Source organism: Biomphalaria glabrata, chromosome 1 (genome assembly GCF_947242115.1).
Source record: "Biomphalaria glabrata chromosome 1, xgBioGlab47.1, whole genome shotgun sequence".
Classification (NCBI taxonomy): domain Eukaryota; kingdom Metazoa; phylum Mollusca; class Gastropoda; family Planorbidae; genus Biomphalaria; species Biomphalaria glabrata.
The window spans coordinates 10,966,549-10,984,087 of record NC_074711.1 but is presented as its reverse complement, the minus strand read 5'-3'; the positions used below and the strand labels follow the sequence as shown (position 1 = coordinate 10,984,087).

The 17,539-nt window shown below is 36.2% G+C and overlaps 1 protein-coding gene across 1 annotated transcript; it reads right to left on the bottom strand.

Moving 5' to 3' along the window:
- Positions 1 to 393: 393 nt before the first annotated feature.
- LOC106071144 (G-protein coupled receptor 157-like) lies at positions 394 to 10,518 on the bottom strand. Its single transcript, XM_056018542.1, has 6 exons — positions 10,099 to 10,518; positions 7,281 to 7,489; positions 4,082 to 4,281; positions 3,681 to 3,866; positions 2,902 to 3,127; positions 394 to 1,475 (listed from the first exon to the last, which is right to left on the bottom strand). The coding sequence occupies exons 1-6, from the start codon at positions 10,461 to 10,463 to the stop codon at positions 1,237 to 1,239; spliced, it is 1,425 nt and encodes a 474-aa protein (XP_055874517.1). The 5' UTR covers positions 10,464 to 10,518; the 3' UTR covers positions 394 to 1,236.
- Positions 10,519 to 17,539: the final 7,021 nt, after the last annotated feature.

Sequence of the window (17,539 nt, the reverse complement as noted above, 5' to 3'; positions counted from 1 at the left end):
CTCAATTAAATAAAGTGAATAGTTAACAAGAAATCGAAGTCAGTAGCCTTGTTTACATCAAGTCAAGTAAAGAACAGCAAACAGATGAACGCATTTTTCGTGATTCTTGAGCTGTCATTGACTTCAGAAATACTCGCCCGCCGAGGTATAATACAGTGGGGAATGGCAAACGGTGAGAGATTTGATACAGCTAACATCCACAACATCACTCCCACTGCGTTTTTACAAAGCTTATATCAACTCAGTCTGTCGGTCTGTCTGATACAAATTTTGAACACGTTATTTCTCCCACTTCCCATTCTCGAATCAATTTGAAATTATGCACAACACATGAATAAATCAAAAAATGAACCAAATAGGTAAATAAATAGTGGTTATTTATTTATTTTTATTTGCTATAAAAAGTGAAATAATTTTTACAGTATTATGATATTTGTGCCTGTAAATATGGAGTTATTCCCCTAAGTTAAGATTTGTTTAAAAATTATTCTTTTGCTTGTTCGACATTTTTTCCTCCTCAGCTAGACTAAAACCTTTTATACATTTCTTGTGTCCTTCAAACTTCAAGTTTTTTTTTTTATTTACTGCCAATGACCTTTTTTCTTCAGTTTCATTAGTATTGGGGGCGTGGTAAAGTGCTTGGCTTTCGATCTCAGGAGTTCGAATCCCGATAAAGAGTGGGAACATTTGGAACTTTTGGAGGCCTCTGAGTCCACTCAACTCTAAAGGATACCTCGTTAACTGTTGGCCATAAAGACAAATGAGCTTTATACCATCCGCCCCATAGATTGTTAAGTCTGAAATAGAAATCTTTACTCTTTTTTTTTTTCCATTGATATTCAACCGTAAAACGCCAGTTCAAATTATAAGAAGGTTGCTTCTGGCACTGTTACGCAAGATTTGGGAAAGGAAATGTCACACATGCATTTCCCCACACTTCCAGACCCACCTCCAGCTTCCCAACGCATGTACCTTGACATGGAATAATGAATTCTTTGTTTATACATCCTTTCTACACTTATTTCGTAGCTAATTCATAGGTCAGTACTATGCCCCGTTTTTTTTCCCCACAATTGTATTGTATTATTCATTATAATTAGCCTAGATAATCATAGGAGAGATATAGTGGGCTAAAGTACGTTACTATTCATGGCGATGTAGACAGAGCTTGGTAACTACTGGGTATTAATATTGCATTGCGAAAATTATTTTTGTTTAATCAGGGGACACCACCCGTCAAACTGGACTATTTATGTCCCCTTTGTTACTTTGATTTGGACCATTCCCTACAATGTTGCCTGCATGCTCAATTTTGGGGTCAATGTTGTGTTTCGTCATAATGTCACTGGTCAGTAGGCTGGACGCTGTGGTCACTAGGACTCGAACTCTGCGCTCCTGGTCTTCCATCTGTTTGCTCACGCTGTCGATGGATGTCTGATGCGTTCCGGTCGACGCCTTGCCATTTGTTGTCTGAACTAAATACGAATACAGAAAGTTCAGAATTAATGAACATGCAGAGCTTAACGATTTGTACAAAGCTCAACTCAACTCTGGTATAAATTGTGTACACTTCATTTCTCCCACTTCCCCATCTCGGATGAAGTTGAAACTTTGCACAAATTGTCTCATTGTATTGGTCCCTAACATCTCGTGAATCAATCAAGAAATTGACCAATTATTTAGCCCGTAATTAACTCATTAATTTTGTTTTATAGAGAGAGATAGTACTAGCTAAGGGGAGATAAGCTGTGTGAAGATACTTAGGTCGTCGCCTAATAATTTGAAACTAACATTAAATAACTATAAAACCTTCAATTTTCATAAGCACTTCTCTATCAGCGGCTAGCATGTCTGACTTCCGTCAAGGAGGCTTGGACCTTCGAATTTAAGTCGAACAACTTCTTTTTTTAAAATTGATTTTGAAAAGCCATCACGGAAACTTGTCCCCAGATACTTCCCCCTCCCCACACAAGTGATTGGATCATAGCGCATTGAGCGTGCTAACAGAAGGAAATTTCTCTAAACAAAAACAATTGGTAAAAATATTTCCAATCACACCGTTTTATTATTATTATTCTAGATCTATTACTTATTACAAATCAATTACATGATTGATTCAAAATAACTGATACAATTACACTTAATATAAGTTGTTTTCGTTGCAGAGTATTTTTATATTTCTCATTTCTTAAGTCATAATTTTAATGCTGAAATACATTGGAGATGTTCATACATAGAGGCAAATCTACTAAAAAAAAAAACAAGCTTCTTGGTGTAACCGGTGTAAGGAAAACGAAAATATTACAAACAGATGTATTTGAATAAATAAGTTTTATCATTTCTGTCCCACTTTTCAGAACTGAAAATCAAATTTCAAATCTGACTTGAGTTACACCACAAAGTAATTGTACAATTTTGTTGGTAGCAGTGATCTTTCAATACAGCTTCCTTGGCATTGCTTATTCTCCTAATAATACCAAAGTCTCCACAACTATTTCTAAATTCAATTTATGTTCTATTACATCGGCATCACATTCTTTCATATCGCTTTCTCTTCATTTTCTATCCGACGGTATTTTCAAAAATGTGAACCGAGTCTTATAAGAAAGAGCAAATTACTGTCATATACTTTAAGTGTGAAAATTTCCACAAAAAAAGGTCTGATTTCTCGTCTTATTTTGGTCATTAGTGATTTATGAAAATAGTTTTGTTGGAAACAGAACTTTGAAAGTCTTTAAAAAAAAGAATGAGAATTAGAATCCCAACTATATCACACATCTAACGGGCAGCTACTTTTTCAGTTTAAAAGTAATCATATTGTTTTTAGATCTGATAGTTCAGCAATGGCCGTGACCGAATTACATTCGATGTGGCTTTAGTTTAGCTACACAATAATCTTACCTGGCAACGCTGACTGTACTTTGTTGGCTTGTTTCATTGACCCATTTCCTGGCTCACACGACGACTCCTTATGTTTCTTTGAGGATGAACGCGAGTGATCAGAGTGCTCATGGGAACGCTCCAAGTGGCACCACTGGCAACTTTTAAAAAGTCGTTCCCGAATTTTGGAGGTGAAGAAAATATACATGATGAAGTTGGCGAATCCTTGGGCGCTGTCTCCAGTGCCCTGGTCAGAGGTCATGAATAAAGATAATTAAAAAAATAATTTATTTAACCAGAGAGTTTGCTCTTTTGAAACCTTTTATATCTGAATGGATTTACAGTAACGTTTCTTCTTTAAAGTAAAAAAGACAGCTCTTCTTTGAAATTCAAAGAGTTAAACTCTATAGTATTTTAAAATATTCTAATCTAGTTATTTTTCTGCAATTTTTACTAGTGACGCCCTCTACAGGATTTGGGAGGCGCTACAAGCATTTCCTGCATTCTGAGCTTCATAAATTCATTCTTCTGGCGTCTACAGTAAAAAAGTGCACCATTTATTCTAAAAAGAAGTTTTAAAAAGTTAAATTAAGAATTGGCGGGACGGACTGATACTGAAACTGGCGACAAAGGAAAGTCTGTAATTTAGGCGTAGAAATTAGGACAGTTCTTTGATATGTGTTTGACATCAGAAGAATACAAAGGTATTCTAGATACCGAAAAACATAGAAGGTGATTATCTTTTATATCCTTCCAAACAACTATCACCTCATTAAAGACGTATTCGGAACCACTATTACCTGCATTATGGCGATCCAATCGGCAACCGAAGAATTTCCAAATTCATGGGCGAAGCTGCCGATCAGAAATCTAATTGTGCCCCAGATTCTAATGACTATAAATACAAGTGGTACAAATGTGAGTTTGGTGTTGGCTTCATCCATCTGACGATTTTTGCGTGAAACTAAAGCAGAGCGTTTCTTGGCCTGGAAAATATTGGAATTTAAATAAATACTTTGGGGACTATGAATTAGGACTCCTTTCAAAACAATCGTTGGCATAAGATCAGACTAAACAAATAAAAATGTATGAAGTCTCAAATCTCAATGCGTTTTGGAAAACTCGGAATATCAGGCGTAGGTATAAGTCGGAATGTAAATACTGGGCGTATCATGTGGTTAAAAGTCATAAGTGTTTCTACCTGTCTAAACAGCATAACCTTCGCCAAAGTGTACAGTATGAGAGTCAAAGCACATGCCCCCAGCTCCCAGGCCTTTCCTGTTACCATCATCCACATCATGGGGTAGTCAGTTTCAGGATTGATCCAACACCAACTGGCTTGGGAGAGTTTGTGGTCGTAGCCCAGAACATCCAAACCCAGTGCTGTCACTGCTATGACCACTGAGGATAGTGAAGACATTGGATTAACTCTCTCTCTCTCTCTCTCTCTCTTTCACTCTCTGTGTATATGTGTCTCTATTTCTGACTCTTCCTACTGAAAGTTTAAAAAAAAATTTAACCATGTTATTATTTGACATTTGACAAACAGTGCATTCTGAATGTGTCAATCTATAGCCATAATAGCCTACTGGAGATTCCCATCTATGCCCGATAACTATAAATAGTATAAATAGCTAGTTCTTTGGGTGTTTCAAGTCTATTGAATATAGGAAGCGTTGATCAGCTATGTATCGTAACAAGTACACGATTTGTTTTGTTCACTTTGTAGCACTTTAAAATCACATCTCTCTTGCTTGTACCACAAAGTGATTAGTATTATTTTGTTTTTCAATATGGTGTCATTAAGACTGTTTAGTTTGTCTTCTTATCTTATCTTATATATTACAGACGTTGCTTCAAAAAAGAAGATAATTTCGTCCTACGCATTTCATATGTAAATCTAGTCATGCATGTTAATCAATGACTTAAACTCTGCTAAGTCGTTGGTTTTCCAGGCTGATTAAGGCAACCCATTCCATTCTCTAATGGCACTTGTACGAATGTGTCTATGTATTTCTGTTTAGTTGTTCTATGTATTTCTGTTCATTTCGTCTATGTATTCAGTGGCGTAGCATCCATGGCGCAAAGGGGTTCAATGAGCCCGGGTCCTCGACCATTAAGGGCCCACTGCAATGGGGTTCATTGGGCTTGGACCTTTGACTCATGACCAGTTGGGGACCACATAGGCACTTGGGGATGACACCAAAGCAAAAAATAATAATAACACTTGTGTAAAAAACAATTTAAAAAAAAAAGAATTTAAAAAGCTCCCAATCTTTCTATTGACTTCAAAACGTTAACCCGTGCTTTCAGCTAGACTGTTAGAGCCTGTGTACTGTAACGAATACATGTGTACATCAGATGTACTTGAAGTATTTCTAAAGATACTTGATTATACTAAGTGCGTGCGTACCTTGTTGAGAGTATTTCAACTGCGAGTTTCTTTATTATGACATCCGCCACAAGAATGAACAGGTACTAAACAGGAACACAGACTCAAATGACAAAGTTCACTCAAGATGAAAATTCAATAACGTTTAATACAGAATGGGCCACAGTCTAGTCCGTCACTAACAGCGATGTTATCCCCTCAAGAGTCTTGCAGTAACTGATTTCAAATAGTCTATTCTAATCTCTAACCCAAAGTCTATGTCATCACTATAAAATGTACGTTCACTGTTGGTCTAATAAAGTGCCCCAATTAACTCAACTAGCTATCTAACAGTACCAACGGCTTGGTTGTAAGGCCTGTTTTGATGTAACGCACTTACATTATGTTTCTTTTTATGGAAGATAGCCCCTAATCATGCGTTTAGAGATAATGTTTATTTTTATGGAAGCTAGCCCTAATCATGCGTTTAAAGATTATGTTTATTTTTATGGACGCTAGCCCCTAATCATGCGTTTAAAGATTATGTTTATTTTTATGGAAGATAGCCCTAATCATGCTTTTAAAGATGACAATTGTTTCCAGACTCATTCTTTTTTTTCCCCTGCATGTTAATATTAACAACATTGATAGAATTATAGGAATGGGGGGGGGGGTGAGGAGGAGGAGGAAAGCGAGAGTCAAAGCACATGCCCCCCAGCTCCCAAGCCTTTCCTGTTACCATCATCCACATCATGGGGTAGTCAGTTTCAGGATTGATCCAACACCAACTGGCTTGGGAGAGTTTGTGGTCGTAACCCCGAGTCTGATTAAGAAAAAATGTGTTGAATAGAAAAAAAAAAAGGTAAAGGCAATGACAATTAGGTCTATAGGCCAATAGGCCTGAGCTCACGAATTAAAAGTTTCGACTTAGCTGCTAATTATTCAACTTTATCAAAGCTCAATTTATTTCGTTTTTTTTTTCTACATATAACAAAAAAAAAAATTTCTTTTTTAATTCAAAAAGTAAATAAATCCATCTCTAAAAATGAGGCAAAGAAAAGAGGCCTAAGACCCAAGGATTCCTATGATGATAAAGCTAAAACTAAATAGCGCAAATTCTGAGATTTCCTTTTAAAAAAAAAAATCTAGACTTCACATAAATATTAAGAAGTTTAATCCTGGTTCATATACAGCGAAATCTGATGCATAGAAAGGCGAAACCAATTTGGGTAAGAGGTTTCTAACAAAGATCTACAAGTAGAGAGAGAAGTGACTAAACTGATCACAGAATAGTGTCATTCAGTGATCAACGCTTAAAATTTGGTTGAAACTTAATTACTAGTTTTTCATAGTTCTTAAAGTTAAGACTATTATTACTTTATATTCATACAACATTAGATCAAGCTTTATTTAAAATTGCTATGAATATTGAAATTTGATTGGAAATCAAAGGTCCACAGATTCAAAGCCTATTAGGCAATGCAGTTCTACCAAAAATACCGGTACATTCAGATTACTCTTTTTTCTTGTCACACACAACATTCGTCTTATTGGAGGAGGGAAGCCCACCAAGATCTTCTAGAACCAGGGCACACGTTACCTTGCTACGCGACTGTATGTATTTTAATTTTTCCATGTATTTCTATTGAGTTTTTTCTATGTATTTCTGTTGAGTTTGTCTATGTATTTCTGTTGAGTTTGTTTATGTATTTCTGTTGAGTTTGTTTATGTATCTCAAAATCTCTCTTACTCTTTTATTTTACGTTTTTTCTTTAAACTGTCTCTTTTCCACATTTCTCAATCTTGCTTTCTTTTCTTTGTCTATGTTACGGAAGTAAACATCAATAAATCAAAATGTAACCAGTCAAAAAAAATAACTGTTGTTACATGTTTTCGTGAAAATACCCAAAAATTAAAGCCTCATTCTATCGCCTGTTACATATCATTAGTCTGCAAAAATCTCATGACAAATTAAGACAAACGGTTACATTATCAGAAATTATAAAAATAAGAAGGGGGTAAAACTTACTAGGTATAGCCCAGCAGATACTGGGCAGGACGATGCTTATACTTGCAGGAGTTTTCTTCGCTGTCGGCTGCATGCGAATCAGAATCCAGAACACAAACCAGGCAATAACCACTGTCCAGATAAAAGATGCTATGCTGGACATGATGGTCAAAGCACTGTGAAACTTGCAAAACACCATTTTGTATTCTAAGCTTTCCACGTTTAGATACCTGTTGGTACATCAGACAACAAATCTAAGCTCCGAAAAAATACTTTGGCTTCATCACAATTCACAACATATCTAAGCTCCGAAAAGATAATTCTGCTATCTGCTACATCAAATCACACAACAGATTTAAGCTCCGGAAAGATTCTTTTGCTACATCACACAACAGATCAAAATTCCAAAAGGATACTTTTGCTACATGACATCACATCCAAGCTCCAAAAGGATAATTTCGCTACATGACAACACACAACAGATCCAAGCTACAAAAGGATACTTTCGCTACATGACAACACACAACAGATCCAAGCTCCAAAAAGGATACTTTCGCTACATGACAAAACACAACAGATCCAAGCTCCAAAAGGATACTTTCGCTACATGACAACACACAACAGATCCAAGCTCCAAAAGTATACTTTCGCTACATCACATTAGACAAGAGATTTTAAGCCCTTAAAAGAGACTTTTGATCTATCCCAATTTTATGGGGTGTGTGTTTCTAGGGTGACGTTGGAAAGAGGTTAGAGAATGGTTGTGAATGATGAAAGATAAGCTGCTTTGTCGTCAGCGGTCTTAGATATGAGAGTCAACTCCAGGTTTCCAGAGTGAAAAGACGTGTTTTTTGTAGCCAGCTAGTTTTTGTTCAACATACCAATTTATATTATTATTAAAGTCTACTACATTTATTTCATCTCAAGTTTAAATTGATCTCCATTGTATGTAATACAAGTATTGAGTTTGGTTCACAAAGAAGTTACTCAAGTCATTTCAAGTTTTATAAGTTAAGATCTAATACGCCTACAGCGGTTTAGTTGTCTATGTGATGATCACACTTGCCGGGGATTATATTATCAAACTTGACAATTCAATGAAATGAAGAAAGAAACATCTCTCTGTATTTTCTTCAAACTTCTTTAATAACTTCTTCAACTTTCACATCAAATTAACTTCTTAATTCAATAACAACTTGACACTTCATAAATAAAACTTAAAGATACATAAAACTTCACTTAGTATAACTTCAACTTCAACTACTAAAACTTTACTTAATGGACCCGCTAATATCACAAAACTTATTACTAATCGAGGACTGAGCGAGGACCATCGCTCTACAAGAACTACTACTATGCGAGGACCGAGCGAGGACCGAGCGAGGAACCCGTCTAACTGACTTTCCCTCAATTTATACCTTTCTTAATCGTATGTTCCAGAATCATGGAACCTTCTCAGATAATTATTTGAGTAACTTTGACCTTCTAGAAGCTGACGTGTGCTATTTTTTTCCTTAACCCCTTTCTTTGATTGGATACCTAAAATTAACTTGTTTACGCTGGACACTTGCACTGGTTTGAACTCGAGCTTCTAGAAACTGGTCGAAATAGGTCACAGACTCGACTCGTGACAGTCTACCAGCAGTTTGGTGCTACAAGTCAACGACCGGTACCACACAACAGATCTAGGTCTCTAAAAAGTGTTGACACATACAACAAGTGACAGAACAAAGAATATGTTTGGAAGTGTATGGACACTATTTTGAATGCAGTGAATTATTTTAATTTTAATGAAAACTCTCTCCCTCTCTCTCTTTCTCTCTCTCTCTCTCATTAGAGAAAAAACTTTCGACATTGGAGAAAGAGAGACAAATAGATGGAACAAGCTCATACGTATTATTTCTTTAATGTAGGCCTACAAGTTATTTGTAATTTGGCGAAGTGTTTCCTTGTGGATATAAATACTCATGAATTCAACACAATTGATCAAGTCATTTTAAAAATTTAACATTTTAATGGTTTTCCCACTTGCCCTTTTTAGTTCAAAGTTTATAAGGTTGTTTTTTTTTAAATGCCATTACCATTTCTTTATCAATGCATCATGACATGGAATTTTTATGGAAATGATTTTAATTTTTTTTTCTACTTCACTTTCTCTGCCATATAATCGATTACACTGTTAACTCTAGCAAACTGACGTTTGGTAATCGGTCTATAAATGGCGCGGGCGTCTAGTATTGACTAAAGGTATCCGATATGTCAGAGAGATTCTGGAGTATTTCTTCCTACCCACTGTTTGTCTTGTTTTATTTTACTTTTTTTTTAAAGTCTAAAACTTTTTAACAAGAGAAAATATTTGTATCAATTTTACAATAACTCTGACGAGATGTTAGATTTGATAAACAGCATACGAAATTGTTTCATCTTATTTTATAAGTTTTTTTTTTCATTTCAAAGTAAAACAAAGCAATGAAACAAGAATTAGATCATTTTAGAACTTGCAACCTATAGGACAGATGATTTTTTTATTGCCAACGGTTAACGAGGATGTCATGTGGTCAGCACAACGACCAACCGCCTTTACTTTTTAACAACTTGAGTCAGTAATCCATCAGAATTGGGTGGACACAGGGCGCCCTAAAAATCCCGGGATTCGAATTCGAGACTCCATAGCTCTTTGCCACTATGTCACACTTACAATTATGAATTATTAATTTTGTTTACTAACCATGGATGAGCTAAAGTGCTGAGGCTCTACAAGAGTATGAAACGTTTCTATAAATTGATCTCCCTTTATTAATGCGTTAAGGGTATGTATGTGCCAAACTGGCATATTTACCAAACGACTCCTAACAAGTTGCCCAGCGCTGTCAAGAGATCAGCCACAGTGAGATGTACCAGCATGGTCCGTCCCGACGTTCTCAGCTCCGAGTAAGACCAATGGACGAAGAGAACTATCACTGACCCAAATATGGACATCAGTGACATCAAGAATGTCACACTCACATAAGCAATGTCCAAAGAAGTCATTTTGAGAGCAAATCTGTCTGCAGTTGCGTTGTTGCTCGAGGCGTTAGTTGCTAGAGATATGTCATGAATAAGCAGCAAAGTTTGGTTCAAAGAGATATCCGACCTATTCAAGGCGCTCATTGTTACAATAGGAGTTACATTAAAGTTCGCGGTATTTAGACTTGACCAATTCATTTTTGTCTTTTAAAGAGCTTTCTTACTTTCAAATTTAAAAATATATTACAAATTTTGGCCAAAGACTCAAATGAACAAATACTAAAGACTTTGCATGCGCCTAAATCATTTACTAAATCTCGTGCAAAGTGTAAAGCTAGTTGTTCTTTTCAATTAATACTGAAGAGAATTTTAATTTGATGAATAATTGTATTACAGATATTCGTTTCGGCAATTAGCTTTAGATTTTTTAATGTTACCACAGAATAGAAATAGGCAATGTTTCAAGGCAGCAAGTGTTTTCCTAAACAGCATGTGTGAATGAAAACAAAGTGAGTTATCCTTCTTATCCATTGCCGCACCAAGAAATTATGAAATTTGAATAACGTTGTGAATCTTCTTGGACTTTTCACAATCACTGATCTGAAATGAAACTGAAGACAGTTTGTTCTGATATTGAATATTGATTCCACTGTCTTGGACACAGATCTTATCAGTGGTTTAATATCTGAATTTGTACGGACGTGCCCAAATGTAATCCCCAATATTCTATTCGTCAACTTGTTTGTGATGGTCACATCTCTTTATCACTGTTCTAACAACCTTCAAATTAGTCCGCATCAAGACTCATCTTTCACATTGTATGTACCCAAACACAAGCTATTTTAAAACAATCAATAAAGTTTTAAGAACAACAAAAACAAATATTTTCGTATTTAAATAACAAGAAAAGAATATCCTCTTGTGACTGAATAACCATTTATATATAACCATGTATATCTCTTGGAATCTTTGGGCTTCCATAGGAAATAATGACAGATCCTTCCGAAAGAATCCCAAAAACTTCGTTTCTCTACAGTAAAGGACAATGGACAATCCAGTGATCGTCAAGTTTGGACAGTTTATGAACAATTTTAACGTGAACTCTTGTGTAAACCGTAAACTTATGTTAGTGTCTTATGTGTTGTTGGCAATGTAGTCTCTTCAGTACTGAATAAACATTTTTAAAAAATAATAATAATACCATAAAAAAAAAAAGACTTTAGACCTTTCAGTCTGTATAAAATGGCGCAGGACACATGACTTATACAGTAGCGTAGCATCCATGGCGCGAAGGGGTTCAATGAATCGGGGCCCACGACCATTAGGGGCCCACAGAGCTTGGGCCCATGACTCTTAACTAGTTGGGGCCCACATGAGAACGTGGGGATGACACCAAAGTAAAAAAATAAATGCACTTTTGTAAAAACCAATTTAAAAAAATAGAATTTAAAAAATCTCCCTCAAAATATCCTGAACTTTGTATCAAAGTTTATATTAACTTAAAAACCAGTGTTTGAAGCTTTAATGTAAGGATTTGCTTTCCATTAGGTTTTGTCAATTGTAATGGTGGATAATCCCAATCGTGCGTTTGAGGGGACAATCGTTTCCATATCGTTCCATTCTTTTTAGCGGCCCACGAAAGGGGAATAGACGCTATTAGTTTTGTGTGGTCTGTCTGTTCGTCCGTTCGTCCGTCTCGTTTAGATCTCGTAAACTAGAAAAGGTATTGAAAATCCGACATCATATTTTAGACCATTCAAAGTTCTGAAGCAACGGCTACTTTTTTCTTTTCTGAAAGCGAAAATTTTAATTTTTAAAATCAACTATGCAAGCGGTTTTTTCATGAAAATACTTCATTTTTACAACTATTCACTACTAATAGTAACAAACACGGGAGGCTATTTAGTAAGGGAGACAACAATTTACTATGTTTTAACACATTTATGAAAACGGTTTTAGATTTTTTGTCAGAAAATTATTATTATTATTTTACAAATGTATTGCTAAGTTTAGTAACTTTTATCATACTTACTACTACATTTACAAAAATAAATGTTTCATTTTTTTTAAAGAGAAAAAATCTATTTAATAAGCATATATCCATCCATCCCAGTGGCGCTACAGCCCATGGAGGGCTCTGGCCTGCTTCAACACATCCTTCCATTCAGATCTCTCCTGGGCCTTTCGTCTCCACGCCCTAACCCCAAGCTGCTTCAGATCTGCTTCCACGTCATCTATCCATCGCATTCGGGGTCTGCCTTTGGGTTGCCTGCCTTTTGGTTTTCGCCTGTATACGATTTTCGCCCCTCTGTTGTCTGACATTCTTTCAAGGTGACCTGCCCAACGTAGTCTGTTCTTTTTTATTTCGTTCACTATTGGTGGGTCTTCATATAATTGATATAACTCATGGTTAGTGCGTGTCCTCCACCCTGTTTCATCATGTATGGCACCATAGATTTAATAAGCATATAAGCGGAATATAATTGAAAACAACAATTAATATGTAGTTTTTCACATTCTCGCGGGAACAGCAGAGGAACAAAGGAACAGTTATACTATTTTATTTTACGGAAATGTTTTTTTTCCTTAAGGCTTTGTATAAGAGATTGACCCTTTACAAAACAGCTATATCAAATTAGACAATCATTATATGACATCAGTTAGGCCAGGTTCACATCTAACTTCACTTACACCTATCCCTTTTTCTGCTTTACCGTTGGGGCACCACTTAAGCTCGGTCAACCTTCTTTCTCCATTCTTCTCTGTCATTTGCCTTTGAATTTATTTCATTCTGATATTCTTTCTGAAAATATTGAAATCTGCCTTTTTACCTGCCTGAGTGGACCACTTCGGGGGCCGATTTTGAGTTTGTTTCCACACAAACTGTCTTTGTAATCTTGTTTTTTCCTTGTCTGTTCATAAAACTATTGGTAGTATTACAGGAATTGGTTGGGTGGGGGGGGGGTGGAGAGAATAGGGATAGTCCTGGGTGTCAACAATTAAAATTTCCATACAGCTGCTAATTATTCAATTTTCTCAAAGCCTGATATGTTTTTTATATTATTTTGTATTTAAAATACGTAAAATCAACTTTTCTTCGCTAACATTATGACATTTAATCTTATCTAAGTCTGATATATTTAACAATCAGTCGGTGATTTATGAATTAATGGAGGATTAACTGAATCTGTAATTTGTTTAGTAGACATTGAACTATCTACTGTTGTTTCAAAAACTTTCGCATCCGAGGAAGTTGCAATTGTGACATAGTGGAAAACGTTCAGTTTTGACGATGCGTCCTCGAAAGTCTTCATCACATTGTTTTGTTGTCTTCTGTATTGTATACAAAATGTGAATGTAATCATTATATCAGAATAAAAAGGAGATGAAATGTAAACAAAAACAAATACAATTTTTAAAAAAATTAAATATTTAGCAAGCCAAAGAAACATGAGAGTGTTTGTTACTTAGGAATCGTTAAAGTTGAATATGTTTTGAGCTATTGCAATTTATGAAGAGCAGGTTTAAAACAAACATCTAGAATAGAATATGGAATAGTGCCTTTGTCTGACCAATGCTTAGTACCTGGTTAAAACTTGGTTCATAGCTCTTAAGGAAATTTAACACCATATATTTATTTATACAAAAAACTCATAAAATTGCTATGAATATTCAAATTTGGCAGGTAATCAAAGCCCCATAGATTCAAAACGAGATAATTAAAGTTATCTATTCTTATAAACATAGAGAAAGAGATACAGACAGACAGAGATCTTATTTTATCTTATATAATACAGACGTTACTTCAAAAAAAAAAAAGATGATTACGTCCTACGCGACATGCATCTAGTCATGCATGTTAACCAATGACTTAAATTCTGCCAAGTCACTGGTTTTCCTGGCTAGCTCAGCCAACCCATTGCATGCTCTAATAGAACTAGGGAAGAAGGAGTATTTGTACAAATTTGTCCTAGCATATAGAACGAGGAATGTGCCTTTATCTTTGTGTCTTTCTGAGTATTTTATTAGATTTTGTTTTTGTATTTGAAGATTGTGAAGGCTTACTAAATTTAGTGATTTAACTAAAGGTGTTACTCTAGTCAAATGTGAATATTTGTTAGTTATGAATCTCACTGCTCTATTTTGTGTCTGATTCAGTTTCATTATTTATATCCCTGTGCTTCCACTGCCGCCCGAACCCACATCTTACAGATCAGAAAGTCTAGCCGCGCTAGCACTTAACCATTCTTGCTTACATTTTAAATGCGGTATCGCATAAACTGAACATTCTTAAAAATCGTTTATTTTTAAATTATTTTGTTGTTTGTTGAGATTAAACCGCCGTGCACGTGATTAAACGGCCTTGAGCCTGATAAAAGTAAATTTAGAACAAACTGGATAAATATAATGCCACGTTTGTGGCGGAATTAGCGCCTGGCTTTGAAGAGATTAGGCGTACACTGATACTGGGAAACGAAAGTTAAACAGAAAACCGAGCAACGAAACTAGATTTGATGGAATGCATTGGGTTTTATCCTAGACTATATATACAGTCTATGGGTTTTAGTTCTGTTTTTTTTCCCTTACTTGAAACAAAAATCATATAGATATATTTTTGCATGAGAATAAATTAAATTATAATAGATAAATGGGACTATTTTTTTCAGAAGAGTTTTATTTTTCCTTTTAAAACTTTTTGTAAATGCCAAATTCTCATGTAGGCCTACTACCGCATTTAAATTTAGGCCAACTCTCTTCTGCCTAAGGCTGTATGCTATATGGCTAAGGCTCTTGTTACGGCTGATGCCTAAGTGAATTCGAGGACTTCAGTAGAGGTATTACCTTCATCAGGCAAACAAGTCAATTAGCTTGGAGACCATAACCTACTCACTACAATCATTGTTCCATCAGTCACCTAGACGTTGCGAGACTTTTTGAAGTCATCCATAAAGATCGACAAGAGGCTCAACGTTGCCATGAGTAGGGTCCTAGGAATAGCGAGACCGAGACCGAGATCATGTCACAAATAAAGAAATCTTTTCCTTTAAGTGAAGTGACTCATGAACATCGCGTGAGATTCGCGGGACGGCAAGAAGAGACACGTTTACCACATGAAGCCCTAAAAGCAGAAAGCCAATAACATGCCCGCCTACGTCTAACATCGTGTCACTCCTTCTTTCCTAGTGCAATTAGAGCATGGAATGGGTTGCCTGAATCAGCCAGGAAAACCAACAACTTGGCATAGTTTAAGTCATTGATTAACATGCATGACTAGATTGACACATGAAATGCGTATGACGTAATTATCTTCTTCGTCTGTAATACATAAGTAAGATAATAGTTAGGCCACACTCTTTGCAGGCCTGAGAGAAGAGGGACATTAGTGACTGAAGCTCCTCATGTGAGTGTGCCATTACTGCTGCGCCATCTGCGAAGAGCATTTCTCTTACAGGATGGTTCTGTGACTGAAGCTCTTCGTGTGAGTGTGCCATTACTGCTGCGCCATCTGCGAAGAGCATTTCTCTTACAGGATGGTTCTGTGACTGAAGCTCTTCGTGTGAGTGTGCCATTACTGCTGCGCCATCTGCGAAGAGCATTTCTCTTACAGGATGGTTCTGATTTTCGTCTTCGCCCTCAGTCTGGCTATTTTCAAAACTTTGCCATCGAATCTGGAATGGAGATAGAAGCCGTCGGTGGATTGGTCAAACGTGTGGTGGATTAGCAGTGAAAAGAATATTCCGATGAGGGTTTGGGGTCTTGACGAATCATTGTTTAACTCCGCTGTTTATGCTAAAACTTTCAGAGCTGGTGCCATTGAACTGAAGAGTAGATCTACCCATCATATTTAGGAGGAAAGAAACAATTACATTTAGCAGCTTGGTAGGCAGCCTTTTTTTTTAAGATTCCATCTCTGCCGACTAGATCGAAGGCCTTAATCAGGTCAATGAATGCAATGTACACAGCGGCATCCTTTGTTCTCTGCACTTCTCCTGCAGCTATGGAAAGATATTATCAGGTCAATTGTTGATCTTCTTGAGCGAAAGCCACATTGGGATTCTGGGTAGACCCGATCTGCCAATTTTCAGCAGGCTGGGTAGTATCACTCGAGCAAAGACAAGATGGCTGCTGGCAAATCCCCTGGCTTCCACCGTTGGAGGGCATCCGACAAGAAACAGTGCAAAACTACATTAAGCCAATCTCTACCTGAACTGCTCTGCAAATGTTGGAAAGAATGTGCGGTGCCACAGGACTTGTGGGAGGCTACGATCGTCACCCTGTACAAGAAGAACAAAGGTGACTGAAGCGACTTCAACAATTACAGGGAATTGCACTCCTAAGTATTGTAGGGAAACCCTTTGTCCAAATGGTATCTTCGGACTCGAAGACAAGCCTTATTATTATTATTATATATATATATATAAGATCTAGACTAGATGGTCCGTTGCTTTAAGAAAAAAAAAAGGTTATAACAATAATGTGTCTAATCATCACAAGTAAAGATCACGGTTCTATTATTTGATATATGATAAAGACCAACATGATATATGATACACGCCTACATGATATAGGCCCATATGATACAGGTCTACATGATTTTTTTATGTTTTGTCTGTACATGTGAGTATTTAAAAAATATATATATTAGTATAAAGAAACTAACTGGACAACTTGGTCAAATGAAGAAGTTTTTAATTCAAATGGAAGCAGCAGAAGTAGAAGATTAAGATCGTTTACCTAATTGGAGCGGGTCAAAATCAAGGAACAGTCAGATATCTTCTTGGCCACGAACTGGGCCGATCGACATACTTTGTGAAGATGTAAATAATTAATTAATACCGGCGTATGTTTTGTTTGCATCAGATGTCGTAATATGCAGCTGACAACTGGATCTGCCTAGAGCTCTCATTCAATATCTAAATTCTTTCAACTTGGATCCTATTGATAATTCATCTTAACCTATTGCCTCTCTCACGTGTAAAATTCAAGGTGTGCGCAAGTTAACGTGATTTTCCGTATTCGCACAAATAGTTTTCATCAGTTTTTCTAATAAGGACCATTTTGAAAATTGTAACTTTATTACTGTATAAATGGTGTATTTTTATTTCAAAAAACTGTTTGCATAGTTGATTTTAAAAATTAAATTTTCGCTTTCAGAAAACAAAATTGTAGCCGTTGCATTAGAACTTCATGAGATCTAAAATAGTATGATATTGGATCTTCAATATCTGTTCAAGTTTATCAGATCTAAACGAGATGGACGGACAGACAAAACT

Excerpts from the sequence above, each read along its gene's own strand:
- LOC106071144 (XM_056018542.1), bottom strand. The coding sequence starts at position 10,463 with ATGAATTGGTCAAGTCTAAATACCGCGAACTTTAATGTAACTCCTATT. Across the intron at positions 7,490-10,098 it reads AACTTGTTAGGAGTCGTTTG|GTATCTAAACGTGGAAAGCT; the intron begins GTAAATATGCCA and ends ATGTACCAACAG. Across the intron at positions 3,867-4,081 it reads AGGTTATGCTGTTTAGACAG|GCCAAGAAACGCTCTGCTTT; the intron begins GTAGAAACACTT and ends AATATTTTCCAG.